This window comes from Pleurodeles waltl, chromosome 9, assembly GCF_031143425.1.
Source record: "Pleurodeles waltl isolate 20211129_DDA chromosome 9, aPleWal1.hap1.20221129, whole genome shotgun sequence".
Taxonomy (NCBI): domain Eukaryota; kingdom Metazoa; phylum Chordata; class Amphibia; order Caudata; family Salamandridae; genus Pleurodeles; species Pleurodeles waltl.
The window spans coordinates 579,107,562-579,132,307 of NC_090448.1; the positions used below are offsets into that span (position 1 = coordinate 579,107,562).

The window sequence follows — 24,746 nt, forward strand, 5'->3', positions numbered from 1 at the left end:
GTTATCCATCTCTTTTCTCTTTCTGAACTGAACTGTGGTCTCCAGTAGGCAAGCCCTCAGCGCCTACTTGCATATCTTGTTTTTCCTCAGTCAGTTCCTCCAGTTTATCAATGGTGTTACAATATTTCTTTTCACATTCCGAAAAACTGCTATCTGCACTGTATGGATTAGGCATTTGCTGTGGTGAATGGGAGGAAAGCGAGCAGAGAGAGATGGGAACAGTGATGAGGTACTGATGGGTAGAAACAGGGGGGCTGAAAGTGAATATTAGGACAATGGAGTGAGTACACAGGATGCCTTAATGTAAAACTATTTGATACATCCGTCAATGCATTTCTAAGGAGAAAATAACAGCTAATGGAAACCATCTTTAAGGAATGCTGTTTCTTCAGATGTAGCCGAGTTAATTGGCTCAACACGAAATAGCTCTTTATATCATTATCTTCCTTTCTACTGCAATAAAAATTAAGAAAATTAGTTACTTACCTGTAACTGCAGTTCTCCAGTATTGGTATCTTTCATAGATTCACATGCTTGAATCATCCCCGTCGTCGAGGTGGGAGCCTCACGGTAAATTTAAATATAAAAAGCAGTAAGTCAGTAAAAATAAAACCAGTAGGCCCAAGTAGGCCTCATAAGGTATTTTACAGTCTATCCACTTTGTTTTGTGAAAAGACCCAAACTTGAGTATCAACCAATCAGGATTCAGCCCCTCCCAAACACTCCCAACAGAGGCTGAATTCCCTCAGATTTTCTATTAGGAGTGTGAAGTTTAATATCTGTATAATAGGGGAGCCTCTGAGGGGAGGAGGGTGGGTCGCATGTGAATCTATGAAAGATACCAATACTGGAGAACTGCAGTTACAGGTAAGTAACTAATTTTCTTCTCCAGCATTGGATCTTTCATAGATTCACATGCTTGAATCCGAGTAACGAGCAGTAATGTTTTCTTACTTACTGAATTACATTGACTGTAATGCCATCGTAATTCTATACGTGATGTGATTCACATTAGTTCAGTTTTAAATATGCACTTACATATAATTATATTTATATTCACAAACATACGAATATAAAAGCAAGAAAATGTGTGTGGCAAGAAATCCTGACACAGTCTATGCTATTATTATGGAGAATACGACACGTTAAACAGTAGAAGAAAATGAACCATTAATGACCATACCTCGAGTGTGGTGGTGGGATGTGTAAGAGGCTCACCTTAACGAAATAGATGCCTCAGCACTGCTTGTCCCACTGCTGTATCGACCTGGTTTGTCTCCTCTAAACAGTAATGTCTTGTAAATGTGTGTTGGCTGGACCATGTTGCTGCTCTACAGATGCTATGTAGTGGTACACCTGCAAAGAGTGCCGCTGAAGTGGCCACCGATCTTGTAGAGTGGGCTCTCACCTTGGTGTGGAGCGGCTTTCCTGCTTTTGAATGGCAGAATTGAATCGCCAGGCCAATCCATCTTGCTAAAGTTTGTTTGGACACCGCGTGTCCCTTCTTTGTTCCGCCGAACGCTACAAATAATTGATCCGACTGGCGGATGGCGTGAGTTTTCTGTAGATAAAACTTTAAACATCTTTTAATATCGAGAGAATGTAATGTTCTTTCCGCCACTGTTTGCGGATTTGGAAAAAAGGTTTTTAAGATGACTGGTTCATTTAAATGAAATGTTGAGGGAACTTTCGGAATGAATTTAGGATTTGTCCGCAGGATGACACCTGAGTTTGTAAACTGGAGGAACGGCTGTTTGATGGTGAAAGCCTGAATGTCACTGACTCTCTTTGCCGAAGTAAGAGCTAACAGTAACGCTGTTTTCCATGCCAGGAATTTTAGGTCAGCCTTGTGGATCGGCTCAAAAGGAGCTTTCATGAGTTGCATCAACACAACATTCAATGACCATAGAGGCGGGGGTTTCCTAATTGGCGGGAAGACCCGAAAAAGGCCCTTCATAAATTGTTTGACAATTCTTGTGGAACACAAAGAGAGTCTATCTGGTGATCTGCGGTATCTGGAGATTGCTGCCAGATGTACCCGTATGGAAGAATATGCAAGTCCTGATTTTGCCAGGAGCAGGAGATATGGAAGTATCTGTTCCGGAGTAGAAGATAAAGGATGTATATTTTCCGCTGCACACCAAACACAAAACCGTTTCCATTTAAGTCTATAGGTTTTGTTGGTAGTGTCAGCTCTAGCTTTTGCTAAGATGTCTCTACACTCTGGGGAGATTTTGAGATTTAAGTATTCATTGTGTTCAGGAGCCAAGCCGACAAATGAAGAGACGACGGATGTGGGTGTGTGACTTGTCCCTGGTGCATCGTTAAAAGAGTCGGACTCTGTCTGAGTGGTAGATGTGGTCGTTCGGAGAGCATGAGGAGCTCCGTATACCATATTTGTCTGGGCCATCTGGGAGCTATGAGTAGAAGTCGACACCCCTCCGTCTTCATTTTTCTGATGACTCTCGGAATGAGCGGGATCGGAGGAAAAGCGTAGGCATAAACTCCTGACCATCTCATCGAAAACGCATTCCCCCACGAATCTTTTTGGGGAAGCCAACTTGCGTAGAACTGGCATTTCTTGTTCTCGAGAGTGGCAAATAGGTCTAAGTTTGGTTTGCCCCATAATAGAAACAGGCCATTGAGAGTTTTCTGGTCTAGCTCCCACTCGTGATAAGGAATTACTGTCCTGCTCAAGGTGTCTGCTAGAACATTGATCTGTCCTGGCACATGCTCCGCTTTTAGTGAAATATTGTGTTTGATGGCCCATGTCCAAATTTGTTGGGCTAGCTGCGAGAGTTGTAGGGACCTTGTGCCTCCTTGCTTGTTTATATAAAACATGCTGGTCATGTTGTCCGTCCGGATTAAGACGCTTGAACATTGTATCTTTGGCAAGAAAGCTTTTAGAGCTAAGTGTATTGCTTTGAGTTCTAGATAATTGATGTGGAGCTGGCTCTCTTGCTGATTCCAGATTCCGCTGATTTGCAGGTCCTGGCAATGTGCACCCCATCCTTCGAGAGAGGCATCCGTTGTTACTATGTAACTTGGTGTTTGAAGAAGAAAAGACAGCCCTTTTGAGAAATTGGTTGGAGTCGCCCACCACCTCATAGTGTTCTTCATTAGAGGCGTTATGCGAATCTGGTCTTCGAAGGAGCCGAGGACCTGTGTCCATTGTATGTCCAATTGCTCTTGCAGGGGTCGCATATGGAGCCTGCAATCTGGGACTAGCGGAATGCACGATGATATCATTCCGAGCAATGATTTGTAGATGCGGACTGAAACGAACTTTTTTCTGGATAGGTTGTTTGCCAACGAGGTTAACTTTTGTTTCCTCTCGTGTGATGGGTACGCTTTGCTGCGTACTGTGTCCAAAATTGCTCCCAAGAAACTCAATTCTTGTTTGGGGTATATCTGAGATTTCTGGTAGTTGACTACAAACCCCAGGCTGTGTAACAAAAGAAGGCAATAGGAAATATGATTTGTTACTTGTAATTTTGAGGGTGCCTTTATAAGCCAGTCGTCCAGGTAAGGGAAGACCTGGATACCTGCCTGGCGAAGATGTGCTGCTACTGGAGCTAGCATTTTTGTGAAGATTCTGGGGGCTGATTTGAGACCGAATGGTAGAACCCGGAATTGGAGGTGCATACTTCCTACCCTGAACCTTAAAAATTTGCGATGGTTGCGATATATGGGGATATGAAAATAAGCATCCTGGAGGTCTAGGGATGCCATCCAATCGCCCGTGTTTAGGAGACGCAGGACATCCTGCAACGTTACCATCCTGAACGATTGTTTCTTTAGAAACTTGTTTAGTGCTCTCAAGTCCAGGATGGGGCGCCAGTCTCCTGAGGGTTTCTTGAGAAGGAAAAACCGGGAATAGAATCCCTTGTTCCTTTGAGATAAAGGGACTGGTTCTATTGCTCCTTTTGTTAGCATTATCCTTACTTCCCTGAGAAGTTGGCTCAACCTCAGAGGCGGTGTACCCGATGGAGGGACACTCGGTGGTGTTTGGATGAATTCCAGAGTATGACCTCTGGTCACCACATCTAGTACCCATCTGTCCGATGTTATAGCCTTCCACTTGGGGAAATAAGAATTGATGCGACCTCCGACCTTCAATATTGATTGGGGAGGTGTTGAGATTATCCGCTGGTCATTGCTTTCTGCCTGTATCTCTTGCTCGGGCAGCTCCTCTTCCTCTAGCCGGATGTTTGTAAGCTGCGGCTGGTGGTAATCGATAATGCTGCTGTTGTTGATGGTGCTGATGTCCTGGTCCTGTGGAGGAAGATGTATATTGTGACCTGTATTGTTGGTATCCACCTCGAAAGGAGTAATTACCTCTACCCCTTGCTCCACGAAAAGGTAGTTTTTTATATTGCAGGGTACCTAGGGATTTTGCCGTATCGGTATCCGTCTTGATAGCCTGCAGCATATCATCGACATGTTTGCCAAACAAACTCTCTCCATCGAAGGGCATGTCGAGAACACGAGTCTGGACTTCTGGTCTGAATGAAGTAGCTTTAAGCCACCCTTGTCTGCGCAGGACTGCTGCTCCAGCTAATTGTCGAAAGCCAGTGAGGGAAATATCTATTGCACTGTCTATTATCTCTGCGGAAACCCTTTCTCCCTCCTGCAAGACCTTTTTAGCTTCCACCTTGATATCTTCTGGCAGTGAATCTACAAAAACGGACATGTCTGCCCACATCTGCCGATCGTACCTTCCCAGGATGGCGAGGGAATTTGCCGCCTTGACCGTTACTGCAGCAACCGAGGAGAATTTCTTACCGATATTGTCTAGTCTCCTTCCCTCTTTGTCTGGGGGAGACGCAATAGGTGTAGAGGGGTTTTTGGATCGTCGTTGAGCCGCCTGTGATATAACCGAGTCAGGTTTCGGTTGTGAGACTAAACAGGCCGGAGAATCATCTGGGGCCTTGTATTTTTTCTCTAGCCTTGGCATTTGTGAAGGCACTGTTGCCGGGTTTTTCATTGCCTTCAAACCCTCCTGCCACAAGAAATCCACAATAGGTATGGCTCTTACAGATCTCTTTGATGGCTCTTTAAAGTCATACAAAAAACACTCAGTTTCATGGGAAACAATTTCCAGACCAAAACGTTTCGCCGCTCTCTCTATGATATTATGGAAACCTCCTATGTCTTCTGGAGGAGAATCCACTGGAGCTGCTGGAGGTGGAGATGGTGTGGGAACGAGATAGTCGTCCCATTCACTAGCCGCTGAATCTGCTAGCTCGCCCTCTTCCCTTTCGTCGTCCGACGAGAGGTAAGCTTCCGGAGCTTGGCTAGTTACAGGTCTACTAGCATGTGGCGTTTCGGAAACATTAGTAGTTTGAGCTTGCTGGTAACTCTGAGGTCTAGGTGGCGTGGACTGAGTTGACGGTGGGAACCTTTTATAGTAGTCCTTCAACATATGTTGTAAATCTGTCACTAATGTGCTAGGCATAGCTAGAGGCGATGGTTGGTTTGCCTGTGGATAAGATGTTGAAGCATAACTATGCTGGTAATGTTGATCCTCTTCTTCATCAAACTCTTGACATTTGACATTTAGTTGGGACGGGCTACTAGCTGCCCCAAACATGCCTTGAACATCATCATCCTCATCGTCTAAAAGATGTTGCGGTGGGTATGGCAGCACCTTACTTGGTGATGTATGCATCGGCAAAATGTCAGATGGCTTGTCCCCTATATTAATAAGGGAAAGGGGTAAGAATCTGGTGGAGTCCTCATGATGGTATGAGGAATGAGCTGGTGAAATGTCCAAAGGTTTGTAAACTGTTAATGCTGTGGTGATCGTAGGATCCATCGTCGACGGTTCCCTCGTCGACGGTTCCCTCGTCGACGGTACTGTCGTCAACTGTACTGTCGTCGACGGGTCTCTCGTCGACGGGTCTCTCGTCGACGGGTCTCTCGTCGACGCTTCCGTCCATGACTGCGTCTTTTCCTTAGTCGACGGTCCCTTCGTCGACGGGTATTTTAGCGACGACGGTCGCTTCGCCGACGTAGTTTGCGTAGATGGGAGTGCCCTGGATGATTTGTGAACCCAGGAGGCCTCCGCTGTCGGCGATGTGGTTGCCGACGAAGCTCTTTTGAAGATTTTTGCAGTAATAATCGTCGTCGATGACAAAGGCGACGACGTCATAATCATCGGTGAGGATGGTGTTGTGAACGTCGACGATACCGTGGTCGCTGTTACCGTCGACACGGTCGTCGACGGTTGTTTTTTCACCAAAAATAGTTTTTCTGACTCTTTTTGTGGTGACAGAGACAGGGATGGTTTCTTTGAGGTGCTTTTCCGGTGTAACGGCGTAGTAGGTTCTGAATGAACCTTTTTTGGTCCATGTTTAACTGCCTCTTCAGTTAAGACTTGTTTAGTCTTTTTGTGCATTTTTCTTGGTGGTTCATCCGCACCTCTATCTCTCTCACCTGTTCTTTTCTGAGGGCGAGAAGTTTGTGGTGACTCTTCGCTGTCTGATGAAGGATGCTCTAAGGCTTTCTGTTTTTGCAGCCATAAGAGAAGTCTACCCTCTCGGTCTTTGAGGGTTTTTTGACTAAAGGTGCGACAGATTTTGCAGTCTCTCACCTTATGGTCTGGATGAAGGCAGTAAATACACTTCTTATGGGGGTCATCAATATGTAGTCTCTTCTTCCCACAGTTGTCACAGTCTCTGAACAGACCCTTCTTTGCCTTTTCAGACATAGTAAAGTTGTAACTAGTTTCCTGAGAGAAAAAACAATCTTCAGTCAGAAAATAGGAAAAAAACTGAGCAGAGCTCAGGGAGACTCCCTTCACACGACGTGCGGTAGAAAATCTGAGGGAATTCAGCCTCTGTTGGGAGTGTTTGGGAGGGGCTGAATCCTGATTGGTTGATACTCAAGTTTGGGTCTTTTCACAAAACAAAGTGGATAGACTGTAAAATACCTTATGAGGCCTACTTGGGCCTACTGGTTTTATTTTTACTGACTTACTGCTTTTTATATATTTAAATTTACCGTGAGGCTCCCACCTCGACGACGGGGATGATTCAAGCATGTGAATCTATGAAAGATCCAATGCTGGAGAAATATAATTACCCCAGAAGGTCCTTTTGCCCTTCATTCTTTTTCTCTATCCTACGAGTGTGAGTAAGGTGTAGATGTAGGAAGAAGGAGGAAGTAGTGATGTCATGGGCCAGCCGATGCATAGGTATTTTTTTTAGAAAATTTGTGGACGTGCAGTTTTGTTAAAATAGGTTTTGAAATTTTTGCACTTTTCCCCCCTCCAATGACTCCACAATACACGTTCCCAGATGCTGGCATACAGAGGGTGAGCTGAATGACATGCATTTTTTCCCCTGTATAAACTACTCTAAAATTCCTTTCTCTGCCTCTTAGGTACCAGACCACTGCAGAGGTCAAGCAGGACAATCACAGTTGAATTAATCTGAATTTCTAACATGTTTACTCCTGCCTCTAACTGCTCCCTGGAAATGAGAGGCTATGTTTTCGGCAGTGACAAGAAATGGAAGAGAGTCACAGGAGATATGTCAACCTCACTTACTACACTGCTGCTCCATTGGGATAATTCAGGAGATGGGGTGGTGGGAGCAGGTGGTTCCACTCCAGGTAGGATATGAAAATGGCGGCACATAAATGGAGTGGGAACTTGGCAACGATTCGCTTGTCAGGATGGAGAATGTTTCTCCACTCCCCCATGTGTGCTGCCTACACGAGCATGCACTGGAGTTTTGTGCGAGGCTCATTCTGTTCTTGGTACATAAAGCACAGCTGTTTCCTGTTTTTCACTTTTGATGCTCCTCTTGGGTTTATTACCTCTGCATTGTTTCGTAGGGGGGGGAATGTGCAGGTAGAAATATTCAATGAACAAGTTTCTTAACTTAGGTAATAATGTTTCTGGTGGATACTGTAGCTACCTGCAGATTTAACATCAACCCAACTCACCTCCCCATTCTGAGTATTACTGTACATTTTATAAGGTTTAAAATTAGCTTTGGGCAAGAGGCTCCTCCAGCCTATCAGTCTAGCTCTTCGGACCTGGGGATGGTGCAGGGGAACAGAAATGGGTGTATGTACCTAGTGTCAGCGACATTGCCTCCTGAAGTAACAGCCCCCCTTTAGGAGGCTGGCTTGATTTGTAGTGGGTACCAATGGTACTTACACCTTATAGCAGGTCCAGCTATCCCTTATTAGTATAGTGTAGAAGTGTTCTAGCAGCTTAGGCTGATAGAGGTAGCTATAGCAGAGCAGCCAAGGCTGAACCAGGAGACATGCAAAGCTCCTGCAATACCACTGTATCATATAGGTACCATATCATTAGAAAGACAATACTCAGTTACTAAAAATAAATGTACTTTATTTTAGTGACAATGTGCTAAAAATATCTCAGTGGATATACTCCCTTGGGAGTTAAGTAACATACACAAAATATACACAAATAACCAAATCAGGTGAAAAAAACAGTCAAACAATAGTGCAAACACTGTAGAACACAATAGATTGCAATAGGCCTCGGGGCAACACATTCCACTTATGGTTTGTGTTGCTCATAGGCCAATTGCATTCTATTGTGTTCTACAGTGTTTGCACTACTTTCTGACTGTTTTACTTATCTGATTTGGTTATTTGTGTATATTTTGTGTATGTTACTTTCCTCCCAAGGGAGTGTATCCACTGAGATATTTTTGGCACATTGTCTAACAATTGGCTAACAAAATACATTATTTTGGCCACTAAACAATATTTGAGAGAGGAAATCCTCCTCCAGAAACTCTGACCCACCAATGGGAGGTGAAGGATAGACTCACTTGCACAATCGAGTTTATGCCCAATCATTTGACTGACATATGGCTCAGGTCAACCAAGGTAGCACATTGCTCTGAATAAGACGTCAAGAAAGGGATCGACCAACCTGAAGACCTGTCCCTAAGTAGCAGCCAATGTTGATATGAAGAGAAGTTCTCTGCATGGTAAATCTTGAAGTTGGAAGTAAGAAAACATATTTTAACAGCTGGCTCTGAAGAGGCTACTGTATTCACTGTCACTTTTAGACAGAAAAAGAACGCCCAGCTCCACTTTGGCAGATGCTGTATGGAAATGGACATAGGTTGACACGGGTCTAAAGGCACATACACATAGTTCAGGCTCCACAGGCAGACGTCATGTGAACTCCAAGAAAAGCACAGTATTGGCAGGAGCGACACCTATGCCGACCTGACACACTCTTCAGTGGCATTGTCCACAATCACTGTAAGACAACTCTGAAAAGGTTCTGGAGTGGAAAGTAACTCCGATTCACCACTGAATGACATGAGTGCCAGGGTGGGACCATAAATAGCTCTGTGACATCACATCCTGGAAAGTGCCAGCATCTGGTTGGGGCCATAGCAAAATCCTCCCACAGAGGAGATATTTTTCAGTTTGTTACGATTCACAAGATTACTAATCTGCTGGTGTAAGAGGGCATCAGAAAATGAAAGCAGCACAACAGCGTCTCTTTTTAAGGAAGACACCCTCTTCACAAGGCTAAAGTTAAAGAGGGGTAACAGAGACATAAGAAAATTTAATGTCAAGCTAATTTAAGGCAGGAGCTCCAAAGTTATGGAGCATTATGAAAAATGCAATATTTCTTAGACGTTTTGTGTTCATTTTAAAGCCCAATGCATAAAGGCCAGTCAACCTGGCCATGGCTGCAGCATGCAAAGCTCATGTTAGCACCCACTGTACAGCTAGTTCCTTAACCAAAGATAATGTGGCACTCAGAACCATGCACACATCTTGTGTAAAAGGTTAGTGTGTAATAGATTTATGTAAATGTTTTAATGAAAAATTCACATTAGTAATCAAGGACAAAAGTTCAACCATGACAGTAAAATTCTTAGCGACTGGATGACACTGGTAACAATTGTCAAACATTAATGAACAATCATGCCCTCAAAACAGACCTGAAAACTTGAAGTTTGAGCGGGGATTTCTAAAAAATCCCCTTCCTGGCAATTTGTTTTTAAAAACAAGAAGAGAAAGAGACAACACAATTAGTACTACACATAGATCACAAAACTGGCTTTTAACTAACAACAAGGTTTACTTCAAAAAGAATTCAGTAATGTCTACCCAGAGCTGACCATTTCTGTTTCAAAATGTTTTACATTATATTGAGTAATCTGGTTCCGTGTCACAATAAGCGATTAAGTCCACAAGGGTGTCTATGCATCCAGTACACGGACGGGCAGAAGACTCTGGATGTTCCAGTCATAGTAAATTGCCTTCCACTGCAGTCAGTAATACTGGCTTGTTCACATAAATCCTAAGAACTGATAATCAAATTCATAAACCAGGTCAACAAAGTGTAGAAAGTGAGATTTTTGTAAATCATAAACACTTGAACGAAGATATTAAATAGAGAACTTTAGATCACAAAGTCTGAAGCTATTCAATTATGGCGCCCAGTACATGATCATACTGAATGCTGCACGAAGATTACAAACAATAGGTTTGGTTCATATCTGAGGCTTCAAGAGCACATCTGAACTTGGTGTGATTAATCTTGGAGGGAACACTACTCATGCCATTGGATTACAATATGAAAGCTGAGGTCGCGCAAAATAACTGATCAAATAGCATCCATATAAAGTTACATCCCCTTCCAACAAAGGCAGATCAGATTAGCTTGCATGTGTACCAAGAGTTTTTTTTAGAGTCAGAAGCACAGAGTTGTAGAAGCTCCAGTTTCGCATAAAAGAGGAAACTGACAGACTCTGAATTAATTTGCCATGTTCACAATCTTACCTAGGACAAAAATAGCATTTCCAAAGGCAAACTGTTTTAAAATCAGAACGTCAGTTATTTAGGAGCATACGGCCATAATGTATTTCGCAAATGTTAACAATACAGAATGTTGTGGAATTTAAAATCCAAAATGTGCTTCTTAACATACCATATCTGCTGCCTTCATCATGTGGAACTATTGGAGCAGCGCCTTCCTTGAACCTAACAAAGAGAGACAAAGCGGTTTTCAATGGAACAGTCATTAATGCCCCTCTTTACAGTATGGCACGTGTGCAATTACCCTAAGCTAGGCCACAAAGGAGTGTGCTCTATGAGGACAGCATTATGCCTGAAAGTCCCTGATCGGTCACTGTAGGAAAGTACCATCTTGCCTGGCATGTTACCCCCATATTTAACTGTATAGATGTTGTTTTAGTGTATGTGTCACTGGGACCCTGCTAGGCAGGGCCCCAGTGCTCATAAGTGTGCCCTGTATGTGTTCCCTGTGTGATGACTAACTGTCTCACTGAGGCTCTGCTAACCAGAACCTCAGTGGTTATGATCTCTCTGCTTTCTTAATTGTCACTAACAGGCTAGTGACCAATTTCACCAATTTACATTGGCATACTGGAACACCCTTATAATTCCCTAGTATATGGTACTGAGGTACCCAGGGTATTGGGGTTCCAGGAGATCCCTATGGGCTGCAGCATTTCTTTAGCCACCCATAGGGAGCTCTGACAATTCTTACACAGGCCTGCCACTGCAGCCTGAGTGAAATAACGTCCACGTTATTTCACAGCCATTTACCACTGCACTTAAGTAACTTATAAGTCACCTATATGTCTAACCTTCACCTGGTGAAGGTTGGGTGCTAAGTTACTTAGTGTGTGGGCACCATGGCACTAGCCAATGTTCCCCCACATCCTTCAGGGCAAATTCCCCAGACTTTGTGAGTGTGGGGACACCATTTCACGCGTGCACTATACATAGGTCACTACCTATGTATAGCGTCACAATGGTAACTCCGAACATGGCCATGTAACATGTCTAAGATCATGGAATTGTCCCCCGAGTCTCTAGCACAGACCTGGGTACTGCCAAACTACCTTTCCCGGGGTTTCACTGCAGCTGCTGCCAACCCCTCAGACAGGTTTCTGCCCTCCTGGGGTCCAGCCAGGCCTGGCACAGGAAGGCAGAACAAAGGACTTCCTCAGAAAGAGGGTGTTACACCCTCTCCCTTTGGAAAAAGGTGTCAGGGCTGGGGAGGAGTAGCCTCCCCCAGCCTCTGGAAATGCTTTGATGGGCACAGATGGTGTCCATCTCTGCATAAACCAGTCTACACCGGTTCAGGGATCCTCCAGCCCTGCTCTGGCGGAAACTGGACAAAGGAAAGGGGAGTGACCACTCCCCTGACCTGCACCTCCCAGGGGAGGTGCCCAGAGCTCCTCCAGCGTGCCCCAGACCTCTGCCATCTTGGATTCAGTGGTGTGCTGGCACACTGGACTACTCTGGGTGGCCAGGGCCAGCAGGTGACGTCAGAGACTCCTTCTGATAGGCTCTTACCTGGGTTACTAGCCTATCCTCCTTCCTAGGTAGCCAAACCTCCTTTTCTGGCTATTTAGGGTCTCTGCTTTGGGGAATTCTTCAAATACCGAATGCAAGAGCTCACCAGAGTTCCTCTGCACTTCTCTCTTCACCTTCTGCCAAAGGATCGACCGCTGACTGCTCAGGACGCCTGCAAAACCGCAACAAAGTACCAAAGACGACTACTGCAAACTTGTATCGCTTATCCTGCCGCCTTCTCAACTGTTTCCTGCTGGTGCATGCTCTGGGGGTAGCCTGCCTCCTTCTTGCACCAGGAGCTCTGAAGAAATCTCACGTGGGTCGATGGAATCTTACCCCTGCAACCGCAGGCAACAAAAGACTCCATCACAGGTCCTCTGGGTCCCCTCTCAGCACGACGAGCGTGGTACCTGGAACTCAGCAACTCTGTCCAAGTGACTCCCACAGTCCAGTGACTCTTCAGTCCAAGTTTGGTGGAGGTAAGTCCTTGCCTCCCCACGCTAGACTGCATTGCTGGGTACCGCATGATTTGCAGCTGCTCCAGCTTCTGTGCTCTCTTCCAGGATTTCCTTCGTGCACAGTCAAGCCTGGGTCCCCGACACTCTAACCTGCAGTGCACAACCTTCTGAGTTGTCCTCCGGCATCGTGGGACTCCCTTTTCTGACTTCGGGGGGGGCTCCAGTTCACTCCTCTTCCAAGTGCCTGTTCCGGTACTTCTGCGGGTGCTGCCTGCTTCTGTGAGGGCTCCCTGACTTGCTGGGTGCCCCCTCATCCAAGTGGCAACATCCTGGTCCCTCCTGGGCCACAGCAGCATCCAAAAACCCTAACCGCGCCCCTTGCAGCTAGCAAGGCTTGTTTGCGGTCTTTCTGCGTGGGAACACCTCTGCAAGCTTCTTCACGACGTGGGACATTCATCCTCCAAAGGGGAAGTTCCTAGTCCTCTTCGTTCTTGCAGAAAGCAAAGCTTCTTCCATCCGGTGGTAGCTTCTTTGCACCCTCACCTGGCATTTCATACTGGTGAGCCTGTGTGCAGATTCCTAGACCTGGGATCTTATTAATGGATAGTGTTTAATCACAGAATGGGCAGAATAGGATGGTCAGTGAGGAATATGCAGCTAGACAGAGTCTCTACCAGAAAGAGTGTTACTGAAGTTAAGTAATTTGCACTTCTGGAAGAAACTTCTAGCCACAGATGCCTAACCTTTTGAGCAGATATCAAAGTAGTACCTATAAGGAAGTGGGTCCAGAAATGGATTTAAACCAGAAAGTCCTGCAGAACTGAGAGGGGTGAAATTCTCCTCTCGATAGCCCCAATTATCAAGACAATAATGCTTCATGAATGTATGAAGGGACACTTGCACAACTTCCTGGCAGATGTCTAGGACGGGAACTCCGCATGCTAACTCAGTGGTAGCAGCCTTGGCCCTGGTAAACCGAGCATGCAGTCCTTCCAGAGGCTGCTGTTTTAGCCATTTCCGAATCCTAACACAGAGCACGGTTAATCACGGGACGGTGCTCTTCTGCACCAGCTTTGCCATTTTTTCACTCCAGTATATCCAACAACAGCTGATCATCCACCTGTTGGTCTCTGTAATGATCTATGTAGAAACTCAGCACCTACAAGCGATAGTGTCTCTCCTCTTCCTCAGAAGGGTGAAGCGGAGCATAGAATGCCAGCAAAGTGATGGTTTGAACAATGTGGTATGGTGTCACAACTTTTGGCAAAAAGGATACCAGAGTAACAGAACCATTTTGTCTGGAAAGAAGGTGATGTAAGACGGGTGGACACAGAAAGCTTGAAGGTCACTCACACGCAGCAATGTTATGGCATTGAAGAACACTGTCTTTGGAGTGAGGCGCCTCAAGGGACAACTGTGAAGCAGCTCAAATGGGATGCACATAAGAAAAATGAGCACAAAGTGAAGGTCCCACTGTGGCATGACAAAAGGGAGAGGGAGAAAACAAATGTTGTAACCCTTTAAAGACTCATAACAGGAGACTTGAACAAAGAGGGCTGATACAGCAACCACAAGAAAGCCAAAAGGTACACTTCAACTGTGCCCTGGGCAATGCCTTGCTGGGCCAGGGGCAAAACAAACAATATGTCAGATAAATGGATGTCAAAACGTGATCGGAAAGGGTGGGGGGAGTCACGGAGGGGGGGGCCCAATCTGCTGAGTACCGTCCTGAGCCACAAATGTGTCCCAGTGACAGACATATACAGTTTTAGTCAAAGGAAGTCTACCTGCCAAGATGAGATCAACCACCTCTGGAGGAAGGTCGAAAGTGTTCGGCTGTAGCCGCTCAATCTCTAGGCATGAAGGAGGACAGCGTGAATGCTAAGTTGCAGAACTCGTCTATTCTGCTGCAACAGCAGATCCTCCTGGAGTGGGAGTCTGACCAGAAGACAGATGCTTAAAGCCCAGGAGTTCTGGATACTCTTAATGCCCAACTTGGAGCCACTAAGTATGACTTGGGCCCGTTTGGTTCTGACTTTTTCGAGAACTCAGGGCAGAGCTGGTATCTACGAAATGGCCTACAGGAACCCTGAGTTCCACTCAAGGTGGAACACGTCTCAGAGTGTTAGATGCCTTGGAAACTCTAACGGGAAAAAATACAGAGTTATCAGCAGTGGCAAACAGATGGAACCAAGGTTTTCCACCAGTCTCAGAAGAGAGCTCACACCACCTCCAGGTGAAACTGCCACTCTTGATCCACTAGGTGCCAATGACACACCATTCAATGATCCTGCGAGGTGGTCCACCACCAGGAGTATCAAGCGGATGGCCCTCAGCTTCAAAAGGTTGAGATGGGGCCGGGAGTTTGTCAGAGACCAGAGATCGGATATCCACCTCTCCCAGACGGGCACCTCATTCAAGCAGCAATGCATCTGTCACCTCTGGGTGGGGAATGGAGAGGGTTCTTCCAGTGACCAGTGGTTGATTTGCGTAAAAAAAAAAATTTTTAAACTAGGACCCTCGTGCCACCACATCTTGCAACACCCATTGCCACTTCTGCCAATGACAGCATATACTCAACTTCTAACCATTACACTGCTATAAGTGTGACAATTCAGACTGCTTGAGGCCCCAAAAGCTATAAGAATTGCTTGCGTGCCATGTTATAGTTGTTTTTAAAGTACATTGAATTAATAAACAACTGTTGTTTTATCTTTAAACTACACAAACAGTGCCACCATGTAGCAGCTGTCATAAGGGCAGGAAACCACTGCCGCCGAACCAATCGCCATCCAGTAACCTCCAAGGCACGTCTTTTACAATCTCCTTCTCAATCTGAAAATGTCCAGAGAGGTCCCCTTGATGCCCACTGAGACTATCCCAAAAGCCTCAGAGTCAACTTCACTGAAATCGAGGAGGAAAGATTAGGATCATAGCCTGAATGTCCTGGACCTTCTTTCCTGGGGCAAAGACAGAAAACCAAACTGTGTCCAGAATGGCTCTGATAAAGTGGGGCACCTGAGAAAGAGTTCAGCCTGTTGGTAGCAAACCTCAAAGTTGACAGGAGGTTCACTATAGTCTAATGGGGTTAATGACTGCCTGGGGAGAGCAGGCAAGGTGGCAAAGCCTGCCGCCTCTGACCTCTGAAGATGCGCTGCCACCACCATCACTTTCATGACCACTTGAGGGGCACTGATGAGATCAAAAGGGGGCACGGAAAGCTGAAAATTCTACTGTCCCACCATGAACTTCAGGCAGCGCCAGTGGGTCGGCAGGAAGGGTATGTGGAAATAGGCATCCTATAGGTCCATCTCTAACATTCAGGTGGTCATGGTGGCAGCCTCACCGCCGATGGGCAGGCGGTTAAGACCGTCACATTACGAGTGTGTCGGTTTGACCTGTGCCAAACCGCCAGGGCAGTCGGACCAGCGGGCCGGAGATAAGCATCCCTGACCCGGCGATCCACCCAATACTGCCAGCAGTATCACGAGTCCCCTTTCCGACAGGGATTTCGTGGCAGTGCTACCTGGTGGAAAGGCTACAGGACTTTGCATTCCTGATGTAGGTAGATAACTCCTCCACCCCAGTCTACCCAAGAGCCCCCCTCCCCAAACCCCCAGTAGCCCCCTGCTCCCAGTGGTGACCCCCCGCATACACGTACTTACTCCCCACTCCCGATCCCCGTACCTACCCCACCAGCATTCATGCACGAACCCACATGAACACCGACACTCACAACACCCTTACACTCACGCACAACGCCTCCCACCAAATCCATACACATACAAGCACAACCCCACTCACACACGCACTCACTATATTCACCCCCATTGACACGCATACAGGCTCCATCCAGCTACCCCTCCTTTCCTCAACATACATACACTCACAACCTCCACCCCTGTTTACATGCAAGCGCACACACCCCAACCCAGCATTCACATTCACCCACACATCACCATCACCAAATTTACACACAGACACACACTCTTGCACTAACACTTCCCCTCCTCCCCCCCATTCATGAAACACATACACACACTCTCACACATCCATTCACATGACCCACCGCCCCTCCCCTCCCTTCCCCTTGCACAGGACACTTAGCTCGTCCGACAAGGTGCTCCTCCCTGAAGGGATGGGAGCTGGCGCTCCCACTGCCAGCAGTGTCCCGCCATCAGGACACCGCCAGGTCGTAATAAGGCTGGCGGAGTTCTTTTGGAGGGCGGGGACAGTGGTGGAACCACCTCTGCACCTCGACCACCAGAACGACTACTGGAGGATTTCCACCCAATTTATGGTGGAAATCCTTCAGTACTCATAATATAACAGTGGGAAGACTGCCAGCACTGGTGGTCTTCTGGCGCCCACGGCTTCGGTGGTCTAAGGAAAAGACTGGTGAAGTCAGAATGACCCCCTCAGTCTCCATGGTCTAGGGCAGAGAAAACATGTCTAAAATATTCTGGAATTCTCAATTATTTTGGGCAACAGGAAGTATCAGGAGTAACAACCACACCCTACTTCTGGAACAGCCACTCTCTCAATGGCCTCTTTGATTAAAAGTGTTTGCACTACCTGCCACAAAACGGAATGATGGTCCTCTGTCTGTTGTTGGAGAGGTGGTGGAAGGTGCAGTGGTGTAGGAAGAAAAGGAAGGGCACAGCCTTTCCGAACAATTTGCAGGACCCATCTGTCTAATGTTCTGACTTGTTGTGCTGGCAAGACTCGTTGTATCCTGCCTCCCACAGGGTGGCCATGCTCTACCAAGGGCAAGGGGTTTTGAGGGCGGAGTTTCAAGAGTTTGAGGGGGTTTGTAAGGGTAGTGGACTGGGAGGCCTATTGGCCTTGGCCACAGATATAGTGGGCATCACAGGCATGAAACTGTTGGGTGCCATGCTGGGGTTGGATCAGATGGCAGTATGGGACACCTCTGCCGAAACAGCTAAAGAGCGGTATGGCTGATGCAACAGGGTGATGTGGTGGGGCATAAAAGCCAAAGGAGTGTGCTGTGGTCCTGCTCTCCTTGAACAGCCAGAGAGCAGAGTTGACTCAGTCACCAAACAGGAGAGTTTCAGCAAGAGGCATGCCCATTATCGATGTCTGGACATCACCTGAAAAAATGGTGGACAGCAGTCCAGGGTGGCAGTGAGTGGCAACTGGTACCACTGCCCACCTGATAGAGTCAGTGGTGTTCAAACCACAACGAATCATGAACTTGGCAGCATCTTAGCCATCCTGAATGGCCTGGGCAAGGACATGTCGGATAACTCAGCAACATATGGAAGGACTTGAGCCACCGAACCCCAAAGTGGAATAGCACCCCAGCAGGCATTCACAGACTTTAGTGCTAAGCTGGTGGATGAAAAACAAATTGTTTGCCAAAGGTTTTCAATACATTTAAACTCTCTCTCTGGATAAGTAATTGGGAACGTGTTTGAATTGGTCTTGATTGTGGACGCTTGCACCACTATACATTCGGGTGGGGGGGGGGGTGATGCTGAGATAGTAAAGCAGGATCGCCCCAGGAAGGGCAGAGGCGCTGTGCAATTTGGTAGTTGACCTCTGGGCCAGAGCAAGGTGTGGCACATGCACCCAATAAGGTGTTGGTTAAGACCTTGTTAAATGACAGGTGGAGCACAGAAAATCTTTCCCCCAGCTGCAGAACTTCAGACAATACTTGGGGAGCTGTAAGTCAAGGACTTTAGCAGCTCTACGTATTACGATGGCATAGGTAGAGTACTCCTCTGTGGCTGGTTGGGGAGGAGTGCAGGTTTGGAGAAGACCCATTTCAGGCAGGGTATCAATACAGCTAGCCTCCTGCAAGTCATCAGATCAACTCTAGTCTTGATAGGGCTGAGTGAACTCATCACCCTCAACATAATCACTGTCGGAGATCATGTCAAAAAGTGAATTCAAGGTGTGCGGCCGACCCTGTGGAAGTGGCAGAGCAAGCATGGCCCCAAATGTCATAGGGAGTTGTACAGTGCAGGTTCAGACCTGCACCATCTTTTATTCGGAAAGTAGTTAGGTAGCCCCTTCATCTTGTGTCGGTGGATTAGGTAGTAGCGAGACGGCCTGGGGACTGGCTGGGACTACGGGGCCAGAGTCCAGACAGAGGTATCATAATGGATTCAAAGGAACCCGCCAACAATACTCCAGGTGGAAGCTCGTTCAGACCTGCAGGTACACCAGAGGAAGTTGGCAAAGAGCCAAAAAAAAGCTGTGCAGAACTCTTAGATCTGCTGTGAGTGGTTGACAAGCCTGGAAACTTAGGTTGTGCCAGAAACAGTTGTGGGATCAGCTCTAAAGCCGGTTGAATCTGGGAGCGAGATCTAGATCTTGAGTGGATAAAGCTGCTCTCAGGAAACTCATGTACCACGTTGAAATTCTGTGACGGCATTAGTATACTACGAGTAAATATTGTCTGAGATATAAATCAAAACGCTTCTAAAACTAATCTATATTACTAAACACCTCCACTTTACAAACACAAGCAATAGCGCTCCAACAACCCAGATCTGAGGGAAAGAAAATTTATTTTTGTCAACTATAGTTTCTTAGCAACTCGTAGTATGATCATGAAATGGGCTGAATTGAAGGAGAAACGTAACTAAAATATATCATAAATGCGGTAAAAAGGAAAATAGTTCACTCAGATACCACAATATTGCTTTTACAAAATGTATTTTGTTAGTACTGACACTTTACCTCATCTTAGTGCTGTCTTAAATTTTACCATAAAATGCCAATCTTCAAACATTGATTTCACTCCAAAACAGTATTTGCCTTGTATTTTCTTGGTTAGAGGACCTTGGCATAATTTTCCTAAATTACAACTCTTCAGAATTCAGAAAATACAAAACCGGATGGCCATGCTAAAGAAATATGCACCTGAATTTACTCATGTCAACCCTATCATTACGTCCTAACACTAGCTTCCCATAAGATAGTGGATGGATGATGTAAGTATGAATTCTGCATTGGTCCCTCTATGGATGGTCATCAAATTTCACAACCATTAAGATTCTTCTTTACCTTCAGCATTGTAAACTTCATTCTCTATAGCTTACCACTTCTTTGTGTTTACTACTTTTAAACTTTTCCATTGTTCCCTCTAGATGTAGGAGGCTGGCCTGGTTTGTGTTGGGTACCAAAGGTACTTGCACCTTATATCAGGTGCAGTTATCCGTTATTAGTGAAATTTAGTCAGTGTTTAGAAGCCATGTCTAGAGGTAGCTGTAGGCAGAGCATCCAAGGCTGAGCAAGGAGACATGCAAAGCTCTTGCAATACCACTGTAGTCACACAGTACTCACACACATGAAAGACAAGACTCAGCGTTACAAAAATAAAGGTACTTTATTTTAGTCACACAAAGCCAAAAATACTTTGGAGACTATACTCCCTTAGGAGGGAAGTAAATTACACAACATATACACGAGTAACCATAATCAGGTAAGTAATTAGTCAGAAAATAGTGCAAACTGTGAAAATCACAATAGGTTGCAATGGGCCTAAGGGGAACACAAACCATATACTAAAATATTGGAATCGAAAAGTCAGTTTCCCACCTAGGTAAGTGTACTGTGTAGAGGGGTGCTGGGAGTGTAAGAAAACACCAAAGGTAAGTAAAATACCCCACCCCAGAGCCCAAGAAAGTAGGAGTAAAACACAGCAAGTTTCCTAAAACAAACCAGAATTCGTGATAGAAGATAATGCAAGAATCACAAGAGACAGTAAGACACCAACAATGGATTCCTGGACCTGAAGACCTGTGGAAGAAGGGGACCAAGTCCAGTGAGAACAGGAGCCCCTGCTAACCCAGATGAAGGTGCAGAAGAAGAACCACCGGTGAGAAGACAAAGTCAGTATTGCTCCAAAGAAGACAGATGCGGGTTCCTGGTTGGTGCAGAAGATGTCCCACACCGGAAGAAATTAATGCAGTCTGGTTTGCGTCGCTGGATTCCGCCAACAAGCCTTGGCTCATGCAAAACATGCAGTTGGTGGAAAATGGCGCTGCCCGGGACCAGGAGGAAACCGGTGGCCTCTACCCAGGAGGGGGAGATAGAGGGGGTTTTCAGCAACTCAGAGAGCCCTCAGAAGACCAGGCAGCACGCACAGGAGTCCCACAGCACAGGGACAAAGGAGGTGCAAATGGAGGCCCAAGCAGCACGACACAAAGGATTCCCACGCCGCTGAAGAATCACTCAGGAAGTTGTGCGTCGCAGGATGGAGTGCTGGGGGCCTAAGCTGTGCTGTGCACGAAGAACTTCTTGGAAGGATGCCCACAAGCTTTGGCAACTGCAAGTCACGCAGCACACGGGGGTACTTTCTTGCGAGGGAAAGCAAGCTCTTATCTCCACCAAATCTGGACAGCTGGATGTTAAGACTGTCACTTTAGTCCACCACCTGTGTCGCTGGATCCATGCTTATCGGGAGAGGGGACCCAAGCCACCGGTCGTTACTGCAGAGAGGTGCCTGTTGAAGTAGGGAAGTGACTCCATCACTCCACTGGAGATTCATTCGGTTCTTCTGGTGCAGGCTGAAGACAGGCAGTCCTCGGAGGATGCACAACCTGGAAACTGTTGCAACTGCTGGCAGGAGCTGAAGTTACAATGTTGCAAAAAGTTGTCTTAGCTTCTTTGCTGCAGTTTTGTAGAGTTCCTGGAGCAGTCAGCGGTTGATCCGACGGTAGAAGATGAAGTAAAGGATGCAGAGGATTCCTGCTGGAGTCTTGCAATCCGAATCTGAAGAAACACCCAGAGGAGAGACCCTAAATAGCCCTGAGAGGGCAGATTGGTCACCTAACCAGGTAAGCACCAATCAGGAGGGGTATCTGATGTCACCTGCTGGCACTGGCCTCTCAGAGTGCCCCACCAACTTGGAATCCAAGATGGCAAAATCCAGAAACACTCTGGAGGAGCTCTGGGCACCAACTCTAGTGTGCTGATGGACAGGGGAGTGGTCACTCCCCTTTCCTGTGTCCAGTTTCGCACTAGAGCAGGGACTGGGGGTCCCTGAACCAGTGTAGACTGGATTATGCAAGGAGGGCACCATCTGTGTCCTTCAAAGCATTTCCAGAGGATCTGGGAGGCTACCCCTCCCACGCCTGTAACACCTATTTCCAAAGGGAGAGGGTGCAACACCCCTCTCCTAATGGAAATGCATTGTTCTGCCTTCCTGGGATTTAGCTACTCAACCCCATGAAGGGCAGAAGCCTGTCTATGAGGTGTCAGCAGCTTGGGCTGCAGTGAAAACCTCAGAAGACTGGTATGCATTACTGGGGGTCCACTGTGGAGCCCCCAGAGTGCATGGAAATTGTGCAACCAATACTGGAATCAGTATTCGGGTACAATTCCTAGTTGCTAGACACCGTACATGGCCATATTCTGAGTTACCATTGTGAGGCTGTACTTAGGTATTGACCTATGTGCAGTGCACACTTAAAATGGCGTCCCCGCACTCACAAAGTCTGGGAGAAAGGGCCAGGACAGCGTGGGGGCACCTGTGCTAGTGCAGGGGCGCCCTCACACACAGGTACTTTGCACCCAGCCTTCAGGGTCTGAAGGCCTGACATAGAGGTTGCTTATAAGTGACCTTGTGCAGTGAAAATGGCTGTGAAAAAGTGCACTATTTCACACAGGCTGCAATGGCAGTCCTGTAGAAGCCTTTGTATGGGCTCCTTATAGGTGGCAAAAGAAATGCTGCAGCCCATAAGGATCCCCTGGAACCCCAATGCCCTGGGTACCATATACTAGGGACTTATAAGGGGGTCCAGTATGCCAATCTGGAGTGAAATACTGGGTCACTAGTATCTAACTACAAATTTGGAACCAGAGAGCATAAGCACTGGAGTTCTAGTTAGCAGGAATCAAGTGACACAGTTAACCCTTTTGCTGCCAGGCCTTTTCCCCCTCAGGTGCCAGGCCTGTTTTTGGCTATTAGGGGCAGTTCGCGCTCAGGCCCTCATAACTTTTTGTCCACATAAGCTACCCACGCCAAATTTCTGTACTTTTTTTTCGAACATCCTAGGGATTCTAGAGGTACCCAGAGTTTGTGGGTTCCGCTGAAGGAGACCAAAAAACTAGACAAAATACAGCGACAATCTTGTTTTGTTTGTTTAAAAAAAATTGAAAAAAGGGCTGCAGAAGGCAGCTTAAAGTTTTTTCCCTGAAAATGGCATCAACAAAGGGTTTTGGGTGCTTAAAATCTCTATCTTCCCCGCTTTCAGGAACAGGCAGACTTGAATCAGAAAATCAAATTTTTCAACACAATTTTGGCAGTTTACTGGGACACACCCCATTTTTACAATTTTTTGTGCTTTTAACTTCCTTCCAGTTAGTGACAGAAATGGGTGTGAAACCAATGCTGGATCCCAGAAAGCTAAACATTTCTGAAAAATAGACAAAATTCTGAATTCACCAAGGGGTCATTTGTGATCCTACAATGTTTTCCTACAGAAAATAACAGCTAAAATAAAAAACAGCCATTTCTCTCCACGTTTTACTCTAACTATTTCCTGCAATGGATGGATATATATATTGGCTCTGGGTACCTAGGGTTCCTGATGAACCCACAAGATATATATAGATATATGGAAAATGTCACTTACCCAGTGTACATCTGTTCGTGGCATGAGATGCTGCAGATTCACATGCTGTGCATATCCCGCCATCTAGTGTTGGGCTCGGAGTGTTACAAGTTGTTTTTCTTCGAAGAAGTCTTTTCTAGTCACAAGATCGAGGGACTCCTCCCCTTTCGGCTCTATTGCGCATGGGCGTCGACTCCATCTTAGATTGCTTTCCCCGCAGAGGGTGAGGTAGGAGTTGTGTATATAGTAATAGTGCCCATGCAATGGAGTAAGTATGTATGTACATAATGTGACTAAAAGTGATATATTTACAAATTTATAAATGTACAAGTTTAATTTTTATCAACTTATAACGGCTACAGGCTCCCGGGGAGGTGGGAGGGCGCATGTGAATCTGCAGAGTCTCATGCCACAAACAGATGTACACTGGGTAAGTGACATTTTCCGTTCAATGGCATGTGTAGCTGCAGATACACATGCTGTGCATAGACTAGTAAGCAGTTATCTCCCCAAAAGCGGTGGGTTAGCCTGTAGGAGTTGAAGTTGTTTGAAATAATGTCCTTAATACTGCTTGTCCTACTGTGGCTTGTTGTGTTGTTAACACATCCATGCAGTAATGTTTAGTAAATGTATGAGGCGTAGACCATGTGGCTGCCTTACAGATTTCAGTCATTGGTATGTTTCCTAGAAAGGCCATGGTGGCACCTTTCTTTCTAGTGGAGTGTGCCTTTGGTGTAATAGGCAGTTCTCTTTTTGCTTTTATATAACAGGTTTGAATACATTTAACTATCCATCTGGCAATGCCTTGTTTGGATACTGGATTCCCTATATGAGGTTTTTGGAAAGCTACAAACAATTGTTTTGTTTTGCGAATTTGTTTGGTTCTATCAATGTAGTACATTAGTGCCCTTTTAATGTCTAATGTATGTAATGCTCTCTCAGCTACAGAATCTGGTTCTGGGAAGAACACTGGGAGTTCCACTGTTTGATTTAAGTGGAACGGTGATATGACTTTAGGCAAGAATTTGGGATTCGTGCGTAGAACTACTTTATGTTTGTGTATCTGTATAAAGGGTTCTTGTATGGTAAAGGCTTGTATTTCACTTACTCTGCTGAGAGATGTGATAGCTATTAGGAAGGCTACTTTCCATGTTAAGAACTGTATCTGCATGGGTTCAAATGGTGGACCCATGAGTCGTGTTAATACGATTTTGAGGTTCCACGAAGGAACCTGTGGTGTTCTTGGTGGAATAATCCTTTTCAGACCCTCCATAAATGCTTTTATGACTGGGATTCTGAATAGTGAAGTAGAATGTGTAATTTGCAGATAAGCCGAAATTGCTGTGACATGTATTTT

General features: G+C 46.0%; 1 protein-coding gene across 4 annotated transcripts in view; it reads right to left on the minus strand.

Annotated features, from left to right (window-relative positions):
* CCDC9 (coiled-coil domain containing 9) overlaps positions 1 to 24,746 on the minus strand; it is a 364,568-nt gene that overhangs the window by 206,534 nt on the left and 133,288 nt on the right. For all 4 annotated transcript variants that reach the window (XM_069207573.1, XM_069207570.1, XM_069207571.1 and 1 more), the window contains exon 9: positions 10,946 to 10,998. In XM_069207573.1, coding sequence (XP_069063674.1) covers positions 10,946 to 10,998 — 53 coding nt within the window. The remainder of the gene's footprint in view (positions 1 to 10,945; positions 10,999 to 24,746) is intronic.